Source organism: Mesitornis unicolor, unplaced genomic scaffold, assembly GCF_000695765.1.
Source record: "Mesitornis unicolor isolate BGI_N332 unplaced genomic scaffold, ASM69576v1 scaffold19912, whole genome shotgun sequence".
In the NCBI taxonomy this organism is placed as follows: Eukaryota; Metazoa; Chordata; class Aves; order Mesitornithiformes; family Mesitornithidae; genus Mesitornis; species Mesitornis unicolor.
Genome location: NW_010168768.1, coordinates 1 through 16,498, shown reverse-complemented (window position 1 = coordinate 16,498; position 16,498 = coordinate 1). Strand labels below are relative to the sequence as shown.

The 16,498-nt window shown below is 47.0% G+C and overlaps 2 protein-coding genes across 2 annotated transcripts; one reads left to right on the top strand and one right to left on the bottom strand.

Moving 5' to 3' along the window:
• Window positions 1-481: 481 nt before the first annotated feature.
• On the top strand, window positions 482-13,142 carry WRAP73 (WD repeat containing, antisense to TP73; the record flags this gene model as incomplete). The annotated part of the gene is made up of 11 exons (XM_010179145.1): window positions 482-634; window positions 1,172-1,288; window positions 7,141-7,213; window positions 8,273-8,376; window positions 8,657-8,743; window positions 9,587-9,721; window positions 9,813-9,890; window positions 11,230-11,335; window positions 12,037-12,162; window positions 12,563-12,754; window positions 13,009-13,142. Coding segments are annotated over 11 exons (1,281 nt in total), but the record flags the coding sequence as incomplete, so codon positions are not given.
• A 2,080-nt stretch (window positions 13,143-15,222) lies between these two features.
• LOC104533434 (tumor protein p63-regulated gene 1-like protein) lies at window positions 15,223-16,288 on the bottom strand (the record flags this gene model as incomplete). Its single annotated transcript, XM_010179144.1, has 2 exons — window positions 15,223-15,417; window positions 16,135-16,288. Coding segments are annotated over 2 exons (349 nt in total), but the record flags the coding sequence as incomplete, so codon positions are not given.
• Between the last annotated feature and the right edge of the window lie 210 nt (window positions 16,289-16,498).

Here is a 16,498-nt window from a genome sequence, read left to right as displayed (position 1 = left end):
GGCCTGGCCTGCAAGCCACGGACTCGGATGCTGAAGTAGCGGTAATTTATCCTGCGAAAATGTAACTGCATATGGTTCTTATACGCCTACAGCGTACGTATAGGACGGCTTGCTTGCTGTGAGGCTTAGAGTCAGCAGCTATCTTTGTAACGGAGACCTGGGTAACGTTAATTAAATAAAATAATAGTCATGAGACAAATAATTGTGTTTTTTAAAAGCAGAACTAGTTAACTAACAGCGATAGAATTGAGTGAGGATTGTTTTCATTAATATACCCCTCTTCCCTCCCGGTTTAACGGTTTCTGCTGTAGCTTGTAGAGCACAGTGCACGCTGAGCCTCTCTGCAGTTAAAAATCCTCCTTAGTCTGAGGTCTGCCGAGGCGGCGCAGCGCGGTGCCGCGTTTGGTCACGGCACAGGAGCAGCCGTGGTTCGAGCCCGGTGTCCACATGCCGGCTCAGCCTGGGGTTTGTGCCCGTGCAGGCTTCGTGCGTGCAGCACCGTGTGGTGGTCCGGGACGCGAGCACCCTGCAGACCCTGCAGCTCTACACCTGCCTGGACCAGGTCCAGCACGTCGCGTGGTCGTCGGATTCCCTCTTCCTGCTGTGCGCCATGTACAAGCGCGGCGTTGTTCAGGTAAGGACAGAGGCTGTGTCCTCCTGGGGATCTGTGTGTGGGGTGAGCGGGAGCTGCTGAACAGCAGGCGCTAGCTCAGTGCTTTTGCTGAGGTCACTGGCATTGATAGTGCGTGGTTTGAGGATAACCGTTAGTTTTGTAACCGTGGCAAACAACTTAGTTTGGAAAACCCCACATTTAGAATAAAAATATTTATCAAAACAAGCCAAAGCGCTTTCATAGTTCAGTAAGAAATAAATACATGCAACTTAAATGGACCCGAACTTCTTTTTAAGTGTTGGAAGTTCAGACTATTTCTCACAGAGAAAGACCCCAACACCTTACTGAACAACTTGTATTAACACACAGAAGCATGGGGCTTACTTTTGTAGTGGGATCCAGCACCAGTCCTTCATGGCTGTGGGACTTCAGAGGTTTCCTGGCCTCTCTGGTATGCGCTGCAGGAACCTTTCTGCGGCTGTAGCGTGCTCTGGTGACTGAGGTCTTGGTGAGCTGTTTGCTTGATGTGCTGCCTCTCTGCTTTCCTCTCCGACCTAGGTCTGGTCCTTGGAGCAGCCCGACTGGCACTGTAAGATCGACGAGGGCTCGGCAGGACTGGTGGCTTCATGCTGGAGCCCGGATGGTCGTCACATTCTCAATACGACCGAGTTCCATGTAAGTGTGAAGTCGTGATTCCCCTCGACGGTGTCAGATGTTGCTGTCTGCCCTTTGCCTCTTAAAATAACCTCACGCTCTTAAAGCTGTCGTGGTGGTGAATAATGCTGATGTACCTCTCCTATATCCACGTATGTAATCTAGGTTAACTCCACTTCAGATGTTATTCTGTTAACGTTTTACCCTCTCGCTTCTGATGATAAGATAGAAAATGGGTGCTTGGCTTTGCAGATAAAGCTGTGTTTGAGAAAAGTGTAGGGATAATTGGCACTCGCTGAAGCAGTTTTAGAAATCAGATGTGTTTGTAGCTCAGGGTTTCTAAACCTAAACCATAGACACTGAGGAGTGGCTAAGGAATTAAAAACTATGGTCTTAGGTTTGTTGACCTGTGAGGTGAGATTTAGATCCAGATCCTGGAAATGCTTTCATAATTGTTTGATTTTACATGTAGGGGTCAGACTGCTGTTGATTAAACAACTTGCAAAATTACAATTAAAACCCCAATTGATGAAGAGCCACATCCTGGAATCCACACTCGGGTAGAGCCCAAATCGGTTTGTGGGTGCTGAGCACTGGGCTCATTGGGAGGCATGAGGAATCAGTCCACCTCTCTAGTCTTTGGATCAGAGCTGATGGTTCGTGTTGTCCAGTACAAGGATGAGCAGTCAGAAAGCAGCTGAGAACTACATTGCAAGCTGGTTTTGTTTTGGCTCTATTTAGCCTTTTCAAAACTGGATGGATTTTTAGATGACCACTTTGTCTTGTAACTCTCGCTAGCACTGAATTCAGATGTGACACTGCCAGATTTTCCTTTCTTATGTGCAAATCCCAATGTCAATGCAGTGTAGGTGGAGGTTTTTGTCATCTGTGCACGTGTACTGGAGTCGGTGCCAATGCTGGTGCTCTCAAGAGAGCCTGTGGCAAAGCCTGCACACAGCTCCAGTGGAGCTCCTGGTACACACACAGTGGAGTTATCTGGCAGGGATGTTCAGTGCTGGCAAGGACTTTTATTGCTGGCTGGGGTAGAGATTTTCTGGCTGTAAAGCAGTCTTTTCCCATCCCGTACCCCTGAGAGGGTTAGGAGGAGTGATGAATTTAGCGAAGACGTGCCTGCTCATCGGGCAGAGGTGTTGCAGTTGGTAACCCACACCGAAGGCTTGTGCTGTGTGCTACAAGCGTGCATCTCGTGGCACATGTGTGGGGGTGGACTAGCAAATATTTATTGCCTCCCCGCAGCACTCGGTTTGACCTTAGAGGATTTCATTAAGCCTTTGCCAAGTTGGCATCTGCGTGGGGATAAGTTTCCTTTCCAGCTGTAAACAGGTTGCTAAATTAGCTGTGGTCAGACAGCTGCCTGCGCTGTGCCCCTGTCTGAGCTGTGTTTACTCTGTCTCTGCTAAACCCCCAGTCTGGTGGGACAGACGTGAGTAGTGCTCGAGACAGAAGGTGTCAGGATGCTTAATACTGGTTTATTATGTGTTATCAAATTCAGCGATTGCTTGGAGGGCTTCAAGGTTCCCTGCCAACCGCTGCAGCTTGGCGTTGGTGGCCTGACGTTTCCAAACAGCACCAACTAATCGCTCATCCTTGTCATTCTTCAGCTCCACTGCAGGCTCACAACGAACTGTCTCATTCCTAGAATTTTCTTAAAGGATATGGCTGTGCTATCTTATTGCTAGCAATCCATATGCACTCAAAAATTATTCACTGGCCATCTTGCAGTCAGGTTTTTTCTGTGGCCAGCATTACAGTGAATAACGCTGTGGGTTTTTTGATGTGACTGGTGTGCAGTTCCTAACTCGAGATGAGTGCAGCAGAATTGACTCCCGTTTCTAAAATCCACTGTTCTGTTAGGAAAAGCAGGATTTCCTGGGGAAAAAATGGAGGCTCTTTTCAAGAGCAAATTTATATTGGAAAAGCTCGTTCTGAAAGCCTGCTAGGCAAAGTCTGTCTGGAATCCGAGAAAGCTGGAACACTGTGTTAATGCTCTTGATTCATGCGGTGCACTGGGAAGTCACTTGTCCCATGGCTGCTATTTGGTACTGATTTGGTGGTGGAAATGTCCTCTGCTGCCTCATGGCTCTCATATTTTGTGATAAATAGTCCGAAGTTCAGCAGCATTGCCCTTGAGTGTCTCTTTCAAGAGCCGTACTTATAAATGACATACATTGTACTGTCTTTGGGTCCCTCTTAGGTGCTGAAGCATTAACGAGCTGCTTTCAAACTACAGCAGCAGGGAAAAGTGTGTGTTTCTGTGTATATTGGAGCTAATCCTTAGTAACTGTACATGGCTGCAGTGGTTGAAAAATGCTTTCTGTCGAGGAATGCGCTCTGAATAATCTTCTGAAATCCGGTGCTGACAGACACTGCTATGTAAGGAGGCCCTGTGACCCAGTCAAGTCTGGGACAAAAGTTGACAGTCATTTGAGATGCCAGGTTGTTTAAAAGTGTGTTTTTATCTGTTGAAAATCACCAGTCTTACACCTGCCTGTAGCTGTCAACGTTGGGCCGTAGTCCTGAACCCAGCACTGGAGACTGTTTATCACGTTACCATCTAAATACTTTTTATTTCTCAGCTGTTTTTAGGCTATTTTAGAAATGCTGCTGCTTTTGGTTTGGTTTTCCCCTGCAAAACAACAGCTGAAAACTTCTCAGACACCGTTCTCATCAGGATTGGAGTTTGACAACTCCACTTCAAGTCGTCTGCGCTAGAGAGAAGGTACCGCTCAAAACCGTCAGTGCAGAGGTGCTTGCTGGGCTCAAGTGCTGCTGACCACGACCTGCCCTCCTGCTGCACCAGCGACTGTCCCTTCCCCACCAAGTCTGAGAAAAGCACACAAGAGCAAGGCACTTTATTGTGCTTTTTGAAGTTTTGCCGTTCTTTTTTCACCCTTCACAGTTCCGTGTCTCATAATCATCTCTGCTAGCTGTGAAATAATCTTTCTTGAGCTCGTTCACATTGGCAGCATGGGCAAGGTAGTGGAGTAGCGTCTGTTCCAGTTGGGAATATGAAGAGTCTCCCTTTATTGCCACAGCTTAATTGTGAACATCTTGTTAATCTGTAATACAGGTGGGCAGTCCATATGTTAAGCACATCATGAGTCTTTCTCAGTTTATAAAAATGTTAGAGTGTACACAGATAGAACAACTGTAAAAAATCCCAATTTTGGGAATCAAAATTATTTACTTTTACATGTTTCTAACGCTAGGCCAGAACCTTCAGGCTGTGTTGTGTGACTTGGGCACGAGGCTGCTGTGAGCTGTGGCAGAGCACATACAGGGTCTCCTTCCCTCAGTAGCCTGCAGCATTTTCAGGACAGAGAATGAAGCTGAGTAGAGGATCTTATTAGTGTTAGTCTTAGTGTTTATAAATTTGTTCATAAATTTTTAAAGGGCAGTGTCAGGAGGAAGGAGCCAGGCTCTGCTCTGGGATGGCCAATGCCAGGACAAGGGGCAATGGTCTCAAGCTGGAGCACAGGAGGTTCAAGCTGAAGATGAGGACAAACTTTGTCAGTGTGAGGGTTATGGAGCATGGCCCAGGCTGCCCAGAGAGGTTGTGGAGTCTCCTTGTGTGCAGACACCCAAAGCCCTGGCCGTGTTCCTGTGTGACTGCTCTGGTGATCCTGCTCTGGCAGGGGTTGCACTGGGGGAGCTCTCCAGGTCCCTTCCAACTCCTCACATTCTGTGGTTCTGTGATCTTATTAGTTGTTGTGGATGCGTTGTGACTGATTTAAACGAAGTCTGAAGATGAAGTGCTTTGGTTATCAAAGGGCTGTAGGCATCCAGTAATAATTGTTTTGGAAGTTGTATTTTTGTGAGGTTTTTTGTAGGCTGGGTGTGTGTTGGTTGTGCTCTGTAGTCTCTCCCCAGTGCTGCCATGGCATTATTGTGATTTTATGCCATACTGCTAGAAATGATGGGTCAGGGTGTATGGGTCAGCACAGTGCTACTCCATCACTATCAGCATTTAATGTTCTCACCCCTGGAGATTTCCCTCTTCCCATGTTCATGAGCCTGGTGTGAGCAGTGAGGTTTTGCCTTACTGTCTAGCCTCAGTGGTCCAGGACAGAAGCGCTTGATGCGCAGCAGCCCAGGTGAGTGACTGCGAGGCCAAGCAGCAGCACAAACCTCAGCTTGGATGCCTCTGGCAGGAAAAAACCCGATCCAGACCTCAGCATCCAAAGCTTGCAGCTGCTAAGCCCATATGAAGTGGCTGCAGAATGCGTGTGTTTTGGGGGGGGGGGGGAGCGCCAGCCAGTACATTTCACACTGCGAGCAGCGTGTCCCTGCTGCAGTTGCTGTAGAAGAATGTGCGTAGGCATCGTGTTGGTATTTTTAAAGTAAATCTTGCACGAGGAGCGGACTAACAATGCTGTGGTTGTGCGTGTCCGGAAGTGAGCAGTTGCAGTGATAGGACTTGATTAATGTTGTTCATCCAGAGGATTCCTCTGGGACCTGCTGCGCTTAAAGGTGGTGTTGCAGACGTCTGGTTGTAACTTCATAGCTGGACAACAAAGGAAGAGAATAATAAACACTGGTCCAATCATTTGAATTCTGGTTAGAAGCGGTCAGAAATACGCTCTGGTAGTGCTGTTTTCTGTAATAAATCGAAGAACAAACCCAGTTCTGTGTTCTTTTCAAATCTCATGAGTTTCTTTTGGATCTGAAAGGCAGCGGGGGAACAGCTAATGCCGCCCTTTCACTTTGGGACCCCACGTATCTCTGGAGAGGGGCAGCAGCTATTAGGATAGCGAAGCTTGGTTTGAGCACCAAGTCAACTACTTGAATTGGGCTTTCTAGCAAAAATGAGAATGTCAGCAAGGGAAAAAGCCTCAAGTTCTGTTGCAGTCAGAGTCTGTAGCGTTACGGGGTGGAACAGGTACCCAGGGTGCTACCTCGGGGTCTTTTGTCACCAGCAGATAGTACCAGTTACTCCAGAGAAGGAGGATGAGCACACGAAGTAGTGCAATAAAATGTAGGAAAACATAAGGAAAAAAACCGGGATTGGAAAGATTCCTCACTCCAGTTATAAATGTAAAGGTTCACGTGACATCCTGATTAATGCACACATGTCTGGTGTGGCTGCGGTTGCCAAGGGAGAGTAAGTATTTGTTTTTAATTGAATAATCTGCAGATGGCAACCCAGAGCTTCCAGAATGCGGGCTGTGACCTTGGAGAGGAGGCAGAGGCTTGTTTTGCAGCTGCCTGCCTTCTCTGCAGCGCTTGTGCTGCACGGAATGCCCCAAATTATGTCTGGTGTCTTGCTTTGCACAGCGTGTTTTGCTGCTTTCCCAGCTATTTCAGTAATTGCCTGATGTTGCCTTCTGCTGGGTGGCTGAGGGAAGAGCAAACGGCAAATGTGCTGTCAAATGTGCTGAAAAATACAGCGAAATTTTTGTGCTTAGCAGCCCCTTCAATAGAGACGCGGCGTTCTTAAGCTGCTGCAGCTTCTCATCCATTCCTTAACGCAAGAAACTTCCAGATTCTGTGATGAAACTGCCTTTTTCTCCAGCTGAACAGTGCCTGTGTGATAGGTTGGCAATGGTGGAGCTAGACTGGTGCTAATATCAGTAACTCGAGTGGTAATGAAGAGCTTTTCTCCCCGTTGGTGTTTGGCATCTCGAGTGTCCCTGCAATGTTAATTTGGAACAGGGAGCTCGCTAACTGAGGGCACTTGGGAGATAGTTACTCCTAAGGGCTTTGTGTTTAAGCCACAGCGAATAGCTGTGAGGTTTAATTACCTGCAGAAGTATAGTGGTGTACTTTGTGTTCTTGAGGTAGGTTTATGGGTTTCTATGTACTTATTTATCTACAAAAATAACTCGGTATTTCCTCGTCTCTTTCTCTGGCAGCTGCGGATAACTGTGTGGTCCTTGTGTACGAAATCTGTGTCTTACATCAAGTATCCCAAAGCTTGTCAGCAAGGTAAGTGTCACAGATCTACCACGGGAATGCTGCTTTTTAATACGGCAGAAAGGGGAAGATGCGTTTGTGTAATGAGAAAACCAGCGTTTTGGTCCCTGCACTCAGTACCTGTGCACTGGGCTGCTCTGGGGATGTCGTGTCCTTGCTGTGAATAGAGGATTACTCCCGACCTGTGTGTTTTGAACATGGAGCTGTGTTGTGTTTGCCTCTGAAAGGTCCTTTAAGGCATTAAATGAAGCTGGATGCGTTGGTGATGAAAAACACTAACCCAGAATGGCTTTTGTCATCTCCTACGCATGAAAAGGATTTGAAGAGAAGCTCGTGTCAGGCATGCGTAGCCACGTGGCTGTGGTTAGCAGCGTCCTGCCCGAGGCTTGGATACAGCAATATCCTGTGTGTGCCACAGACAGAATCACAGAATCACAGAATGGCTCGGTTGGAAAAGCCCTCTGAGATCATCACGTCCAACCGCTCCTGTCTACCCCCTAAACCATATCCCTAAGTACCTCATCTACCCGCTCTTTAAACACATCCAGGGATGGTGACTCCACCACCTCCCTGGGCAGCCTGTGCCAGCTTCTGACAACCCTCTCAGTAAAGAACTTCCTCCTTATCTCTAACCTGGACCTCCCTTGGCACAGCTTGGTGCCAGACAGTCGGGTGTTACATGCGGAATAGGAGTGGATGGGGAGCGATGCCCGGGAGCCGGTGGAAGCCGGGTGGTTGCATAAGTGGCGTGTTTAGCTGGACTGAGTTGAAATGTGGTTTTGTGTAACAACTGCCTCTACTCAAACGGGCTTTTTTTGGCGCGTGCTGAAGTCCCGCGGTATCTGCGAAGCTGCGTCCTTAGAAATCACCCATTCAGAGTTGACCGACTGCCGACACGCGCAAATCGGTAACGCTGTGCATTGCCTTGATCAACGTGAGCTGCTGTGAAGATGTTTTTCCTGCTTTTTGGATTCCTCCCTTCGAACTGGGAGTAACTGCTTTCCGTTGAAGAGCCATTAGCTATCCTGTCTTGTTTGCTCTTCTTTTAAATCAAGGTTTTCTCATTGGCAGGGATTGCTTTCACCAAGGACGGCCGCTATATGGCAGTGGCAGAGAGACGGGACTGCAAGGACTTCATTAGCATCTTCGTGTGCAGCGACTGGCAGCTGCTGAGGGTAAGATCTGTCCTTGCCTGCCACTGCTCCTGCGTAGGCTGCAGACGTGTGCTGCTCGCTGCTGCGGACTGTGGCTTTGGGGCTTTGATTTTAGACTTAGCAGTGAGTTTTCTGGCCGGTGTCTGGCTCCTGCATTGGCCTGCAGACATCCAATGTATGCTGTGTGTGCCTAAATTGTTGCTGATGGAATGCAGAAGTCCTCCTTTGAAGCTTGCGTGAGCTTATTTACAATAAATTTGGCTACCTTAATAATAATGATTTTTTTTCTTTGGTGGGACAGCACTTTGACACCGAAACACAAGATCTGTTTGGGATTGAGTGGGCTCCTAATGGCTGTGTTCTGGCAGCGTGGGATACGTGTCTGGAGGTATGAGGAAGAAGCAGGTTATTTTCTTGCAGAGTTCAAGTTGGTTTTTAGCCATCTGTAAAGCAGTAACTAAAATAACTAGTGTTTGTATATTTTTTTCTTTTAAACATAACAAAAACAGAACTCAAACCATTTTAAACATTATGCTTGTATTGACAGTCGATGTCCTTACAAGTGAATGTCAGGCTGTGATGTAAATCTTTAATGACAATGAATTACATTACCAGCTTTCTTTCTAATTTATCTTGAAAAGCAATTTGACTGTAAACGTTGCAGAAGCCACCACTGAAATAGTGTAAGAATAATGAAAGAATTCTTCTGTAAGACTCTTCTACCATTTTATTTTACATTGCATTGCACAGTAATCGTGCAGTTAAGTGAAAGTTCTCATCCGAAAGGTTAGTGAGGAATATATACGTTGCCATCTGTTCTGCTCTGAGGAGGTGAACTTCTGGTTATAGAGGAGTGACCTCCTGTGGCCATGAAGTTCTGGGCAGCGTGATCTGAAAAGCTCTGGAGTGGGCAGGGTTGTGGCAGCCCTGATCAGCAGATGCTGAAGGAGTGAGAGCCTCCCAAAGGGCTTCTGCTGGTGTTGGGCAGTGGGCCGTTGCTCAGGCCTTGGGGACACTTGTCCACCCTGTCCCCAGGAGGACGTGTTCTGCCAGTGCCAGAAGAGCCAAACTGAAGCCTTGAGCCCCTTGTCTCACATCACAGATGAGAGACCATGCCCTTTGTATTTTAGCTTGCTGTGTTTTAAGCAGAGAGGGTTTGGTAGGAATGGCTTTGCCTGTCTATGGCTTTTAACAGTATCATTAGTCTTTAGAATTAATCTGCTTGCTCCAGTACAAGATACTGCTGTACTCCCTCGATGGCAGACTGCTCTCCACGTACCGGGCCTATGAGTGGTCACTCGGCATCAAATCGGTCGCCTGGAGTCCCAGCAGTCAATTCTTGGCAGTTGGCAGCTATGATGAGAAGGTAAGAAACGGGCTTATTTTCCCTCTTTTATCTAAACCACTTGTAGAACCGTGCCATAACGGTTTTGTCTCGTGATCCTGCCTTGAACTAGGTGCGTATCTTGAACCACGTCACCTGGAAGAAGATCACAGAGTTTGAGCATCCGGCAACCGTTGCCAGCACCAAGACTGTGAGTACGGATCCACAGTCCGTGGAACTGTTAGCAGCACTCTGGCGCTCCTGGTTCTATCTGAAAGGTGCTAGTAAATACATTTCATACCGGAGACCTTGCTTTTTCCTCTCCTGAGGTGTAAATAGGGCTTGGGAAATCGCGTGAAAGTTTGGGGGTGTAAGAAATGCAGGAATCCTTTCAAGTTTGATGGAATGCCACACATGATCCTCTCAGCTTCAGCACTCATAGATTCTCAGATGGCTTCTGTCGCTTGCCAGCGTATTTTGATGCATGTGGTGATTGCATTACAGATTTGGGTGTGCAGATGATGGCAAATCCGGCAACTTAACAGGAGAGATTTTTCTCAGCTTTATACAACTCATGGCTTTAAGCAGCGCTGGAGCTGGCTTGTGATCAGACTTTCATCTTGTACGTACAAGCTCATCCAGCTCACCTAAAGAACATTTCCTGTAAATATTTGCCATCTCTTATTTTTATCCTTCCCTACATGTATACGCAAGGCCCAACAGATTCTGGGTAGTTGGCAGCAGGCAGAGAGCTGTAGCTGTTGTTCCAGAAATCACAAGCTGTTCTTGTCAAGGTGCAAGAACACGGTGTAGCAGTGCTGTGTGCTGCTGCAGAGGAAGGACTGGGCTTGTGTCTGGACAGATCCTGGAGGAGTTCACGTGTGGGGGCCTCATGTCACTGTGGCGATGCCTCTTAACCAGAAGCAGGCATGAGCCATTAAATGCACCTGAGCAAAACTTCTCACAAGTGAAAAATGCCCCCACTTCCAGTGTAAAATACGTAACGGAAAACACATGGAAAGAGCTCTGTTCACCTCTGCTACACAGACAGGGACTGCAGCTGGTGCACTTGTCCTGGTGCTTGTGTCTGGGAATAATGTGTAGTAGGCACACTATTAAAATATATTTATTTCCTTCTGCGAGGTTGGGTTTTGTTTGCTTTTACTCGTGATAATACCCAGTTAAGGATTCTCTGTGGCAAAAATGAAATCTGTGTTCCCATGTGATGACTGTGATTTATTGTACTGCCAGGCTTAGCTGTAGGGAATAACGGATGAGGTCTGCTCCAGCAGGCTCATTCTTTGCAGACCTGAAGGTTCATTTTTTTGGTCACAGTGTTTTCCTGATCGTGGCTCCAAATAGCAAATGGTTTTTGGATGATGCTGGATTTGGTATTTGCCTGCTGGAGCCCTGTCCTCCACTGCTGAAGTAGGGGCTGCTGAGATGCGATACCCTTGCCAACGAGCTCGTGGGATGTGGATGATCTGGTAATAGCCCGTGCTCACATTCTCCAAGGCCCTGCTGTAGAACTCTCGCTTGTTTCTTTGTAGATTGTGTATAAAGAAGTGGAGAAATCCCCATCTGTTGAAACAGAGAGACTTTCTTTCCCTCCAACAAGAGCATTGGCTAGTTCTCTCTTCAGCACACAGAGTAAATGTAAGCCAAAGTTTACTAAAACGAGACGCTTGAGTTTGCCGTGTGAAGTCTTTCCTTAAATGATCGTCATAGGCGAACTCTGCCTCTTTGGTACCACAGTGGATGCTCTGCTCAGGTCTCCTGGGTTAACTGAAGAGCTGCAGGGACTGCTGTTACAGTCTCAGCAACGTAAAATCAATGAGAAGGTGTTACAGTCTTGCTGCCTGTCTTAGGGTCGTAATTAATCCTGTAGGTATGAGGCTGTGTGGAAATGCAGAGCGTGAAAAGGGCCTTTGTCTAAGGGGTGGTAGTCGTAGCAATGCTTTACACCTCTCTCCACACAGCAGGCTTTGAAATATCAGAGACAGCAGCCAACGTATGATTAGTACCTTTTGTTACTGTAAATCACCTTTGTTTTGCATCAGTGTTTGTTTGAAGCACTGGTTAAAAGGTAGCAGAAAATTGGGTCTCTCCTTTTTTTCCACAGTTTAATCTCAGATTTGCTTGGATTTCCTGCCTTTTTTTTCGTAGAGGGGCAGGAACAGTAAGCTGTTCATCTGCAGATGCAGTATCTTAAAACAGTTGAGGTTTTTGATTGGAACCTCTTGGAGAAGAGTAAAATCTGGTCCTGTCGCTTCAGAGATGAGGGGGTTTTAACAGTTGGAATTGAACTATTTTCCATTCGGGGCTCCTTAGTGAAGTACTTTTATTTCCGATTCCAGATGACATTTCCCAGGTGCCGGTTTCTTTACAGTTCATCAAACCAGTTGCTGACAGGGCAAATCCCAAAATGGGAATCGGGATGTTGGCATTCAGTCCAGACAACTGTTTCTTGGCAACCAGAAATGGTGAGTTCCTGCTGCCCTCTATTAAAGGCAAAACCTATTTGTTGTATGTGGTGGATTTTCGAGAGAAACGAGACAGGAATTGGTCAGCTATTTTGCGCTGTGAGCAGACTCCTGGCCCTATTTAAAATCATCTGTGTGGTTCAGAGGCAAAACCCATCACCAGCAGCATAACTGTGAAGGATTTGATAAAAGCCAGTGAAGGACTGGACCACAAAGTCACTTCTTTTATCCTTTTTGCAATATTTAGAGGGGAAAACTGAAGGCACTGCTAGGCAAAACTCCCTTGGAGTTAAACCTGTGGTGTACCTGAATGGTTTGTGTTGTTAGACCTCAATCAATGCCTATTTCTGAGAGTTTATCCCTCCGGTGTTGACACGATTGCCTCTTCCTTTTCTGACAGACAACATCCCTAACGCTGTCTGGATCTGGGACATCCAGAAGCTGAAGCTGTTTGTGGTCCTGGAGCAGCTGTGTCCGATCCAGTCCTTCCAGTGGGATCCCCGCCAGCCCCGGCTCGCGGTGTGCACGGGGAACAGCAGAGTCTACGTGTGGTCCCCCGTGGGCTGCGTGGCAGTGCAGGTCCCCACAGAAGGTAGGGCTGCCCGTGGTGACTCCCACAAGCCAGTACTGGCTTCTCACAGAATATTTTACCACCTGTAAGCGGGCTGCATGTGAGGAGGGGTGGGCTCTGCTGCAGCTGTACCAAATCCAACGCCCTGTTAAGGCTTCCAAAATGGGGTGGGTGTTTTTTGCAGTGTGTGACTTACCCTGCTACCTTTTCCTGGAGTGAGAAGAGGGCACTGGCAGCTTCTCACTGACAACCTCCAATGTCTGGTGTTCCTGCAGGTGACTTCCAGATCGTGTCTCTCTCCTGGCATCCCAGTGGAGACTCCATGGTGCTTCTGAGTAAGGACAGCTTCTGTGTGTGTTACTTAGAAAGAGAAGAGGTCAAATAGCAGTCACTTGCAGTAAAAATGCTCACGAATTCAAGGAAGAATGAGGAAAGGGCTCACACCCTCTTGCCCCACCTGAAGTTTTTGTATTTATAAGTTATTTATTTGAAGGAGCGTACCCAAACTCCAGTGTGTGGAGTGCTGTGAGTGCATTTGAATGAGGTGATTTAGCAACTGCGGTTTGGAGAGCGGAGTGTGGACTGCACCGACACTTCAGCGTTGGTGTAGTGGAACTCCCTCTTGAGCTTTGCCACCTATGAAACCTTACTTTCTACAACTGTAGCTGTGTGTATATAATGTATAGCTATTATTTAAATTTTATAACTTCCAATAAATATTTTGATAGTTACAAACCTGCCGTGACTCAACTATAAACCCGCACGTCTCCAGTGTGAGTCTGTTCCTGTGTTATCAGTGCTGTGATTATGGACTCTTCACCCCAGCACAAGGAAACAGTTTCTTCTACACAACCACGCACAGCTTCTATCTGGGCTTGTGAGGCAACAGGTTTTACTGGTGTACTGGAATTAAATGTTGTAGCAGAAGTAGATACATCAGTGAGACACAAGTAAGCCTGTAAGCAAGAAGCAAATCCATCACTGTTTCTTCAGAAAGTAAATTAAGTCACCTGTAGTAACTTTACTTTTCCAGATGAAGCTGTGACTGTGCCTGGTCTGCCAGATTTATTACACTGGATCTTTGAGATGGAGCATCACTGATCCTTGAGTGATTTATTACAGGCAACTGAAACGGGAGGGGATGGAGGGAAAGAGCAGTTGTAGCATCCTTTACCTTTAACCTGAGCCACTGTATCCCCAAAGGAAGGGAGCCCAATGTTTAGGAGCTGATGGGATGTATTTTCTTTTGCCACTTTATCAGTCCCCACAAAATGAAGAACAAAGAACAAACGGAGTTGAAATTAAACTTTACTGCAAGATTAATGGAAATTAGACATCTTAGAAAATGCACTGAGAGGGGCATGCAGCTTTGCTGTATTCCACCATGACTTCAGCTTTTACAGACGTTTATAAACACAGGTCTACGTTCAAAAAACACCACTGCAGCACAGCATTTAGTCAGCCTTGCAGTTGTGCAGAGAAATGCTCTGGTAAAATGGCATCTATCGAAGGTCAGACATCATGAGAAAGCTGCTGGTGACCTCTGAGCACTTTTGGTTGTGGTGTCTCTTGCGCTGCTGCTGAATTTCAGCGCTGGACACTTGTACGAGGTCAAGCACAAGAACACCCATCAGGATTGGTGTGCAGCGCTTCAAGTTCTGCCTGTCCCCATTAAAAAGTCCTGCACTGCTGCTGTCCCAGACCAGAGGAGACTGAAGAAAAACTTCTAAGAACAGAAATCTGATCATAATAGATCTGTTTTATAAACAGCTTTGAAGGCAAATGTGCTTGTGAGGCTTTTGGCAATATCCTCTCCAAAGACTCTTTAAGCTATGGCTGCAGCAAGGAAAGGTACAGAAGTAAACCAGGAGGCGAGACTCTGCTCTTAGAGGGAGGAATTTCTACAAAAAGCAAACAATGTGCAGTAGTAGTTCACGTAACGGTACAGATTTAACAACTTACTGCTGCTGAGCTGATCTACTGGTACAGATTTAACAACTTACTGCTGCTGCTCTGCTAAAGAATGACACAGCTTTCAGAATCGGTACGAGGCATTAATCAAAATGCGAAGACTGCTGCAATTGTGAATGCTAACACCTGGTTAAACAACAGGAATCAACCCCAAGCACGCTGCATGATTTGACACCGCAGAGAGGGACACACCTGGAATAGGGCATGAAGGTTCTGCTGCATCAGGTGTGTGAGGAGTGTTTGTAGCAGACACCAATCACACTTAACTAACAGGGAAGAGCACGTAATTAGAAATGGAAACGCCACTGCTCACTAGCCCCGTGTAGTAAATGAGATAGAAAAGTACCAGGATGACGCTGCCTCGCATCTGCTTCGGGTTACCCTGACCAAAACCGCTCCTGTGATCCCCTGGGTCCACGCTCGCCCTTCTTCGCTCCCACCGTCGAGTGCTCTGCCCCGCAGCGCGCTCTCCCCAGTACCAAGTGGCTTTCCCTTGAAAAGATCGAGTGCTGTGGATGCTAAAATCCAAATCTGCCTCTGGTCATGGAGTAGCCGAGCTTGGCCTCGTTGTTGATGAAGGACATCAGCCCCAGGTAGGTCTCGATGAGGAGCGGCCGCTCCAGCACCAAAACGCCGTTAGCCCTGCCCGGCAGCGGCTGCTCCTTGTGCGCCTTCTTCACAGCCTGAACGAGCTGAGTTTTGAAGTTTTCCAGCTGAAACAGAAAAATTACTGGGTTTTCCCACTGTTTTTATGCATTCTTAGGCCAACAGCAGCTGATGTTGAACTGCAAAGGGTTTACACTAAAGCTGTTGTGGATCTCACTGCCACGGTAAACTTCATATTCCAACATTTAACCTTAATAATAAAACTGACTTCAAAGCAGGACACTCTTTATGTGTAACCCAAACACGAGGGCTAGAGGTGCAAGAGTTATCAGTAACCAATACTGTTTATTCCTCACTGTAGCTCTCCTGCCCTTACCGCTGCTGTGCTGAACCCACATTACCACAGTGTTCCAGTTTTAGCAAAACCTTCAGAGGAAAGCAACCATTTATAGAAAAAAAGCTTAAAACCACCTCAGTGAAGGTCTACTGCTGGCAATTAACTATTTGTTTAATGAGCTGGCAGTCCCTGAGGAAAAGTCAGGCATAGGCTTCTCAGGTAAGAGTAGGAATAGCACCAAAACCCGTTTTCTTTTGGGTTTTACAGGACTCTGCACCTCTGGAAGTTGCAGCGTCCTTCCTGTATAAACCATTTAGGGGTGGCTGGCAAAGCCTGACGCTTGGGCTGCCCTGCAAGTCAAAATTTGGAGAACGGGGCAATGCAGCTTGCAGCTCTAAGTGGTGTCTCTGATTTAACTGCTGTATCTTGTCAAGATAAAGCAGCATTCAGTCTGAGATCACCAAGGAAGCAGAGGTGACGTCCTTACCAGGCAAAGGGACGCGACCTTCTCGTCAGCGTCTGCCATCGGGTGCTCGGTGAAGGTGACGTACGGGATGCTCGTGGACCACGGGTTCCATCGGTTGATGAAGGAGGCGCGACTGAGCTTGTCCCACTGGATCCGAATGCCAACGCCTTCTCGCCTGAGGGTGGGGACAGCAGAATTAACATGGGAAGGTTCCAGAGTCTGAGGTAATGGGAAATGTGCTGCCTGAGAAACACGTGCGTAAAATGGGGAGCTTGGATCTAAGTTTGATAATAAGTTTTTCTGTAACAGAAGGAATTTATTACTAAAATTTATTACTATTACTCTATTATTATTACTGAGCCAGCAATGTGCCCTTGAGCCAAGA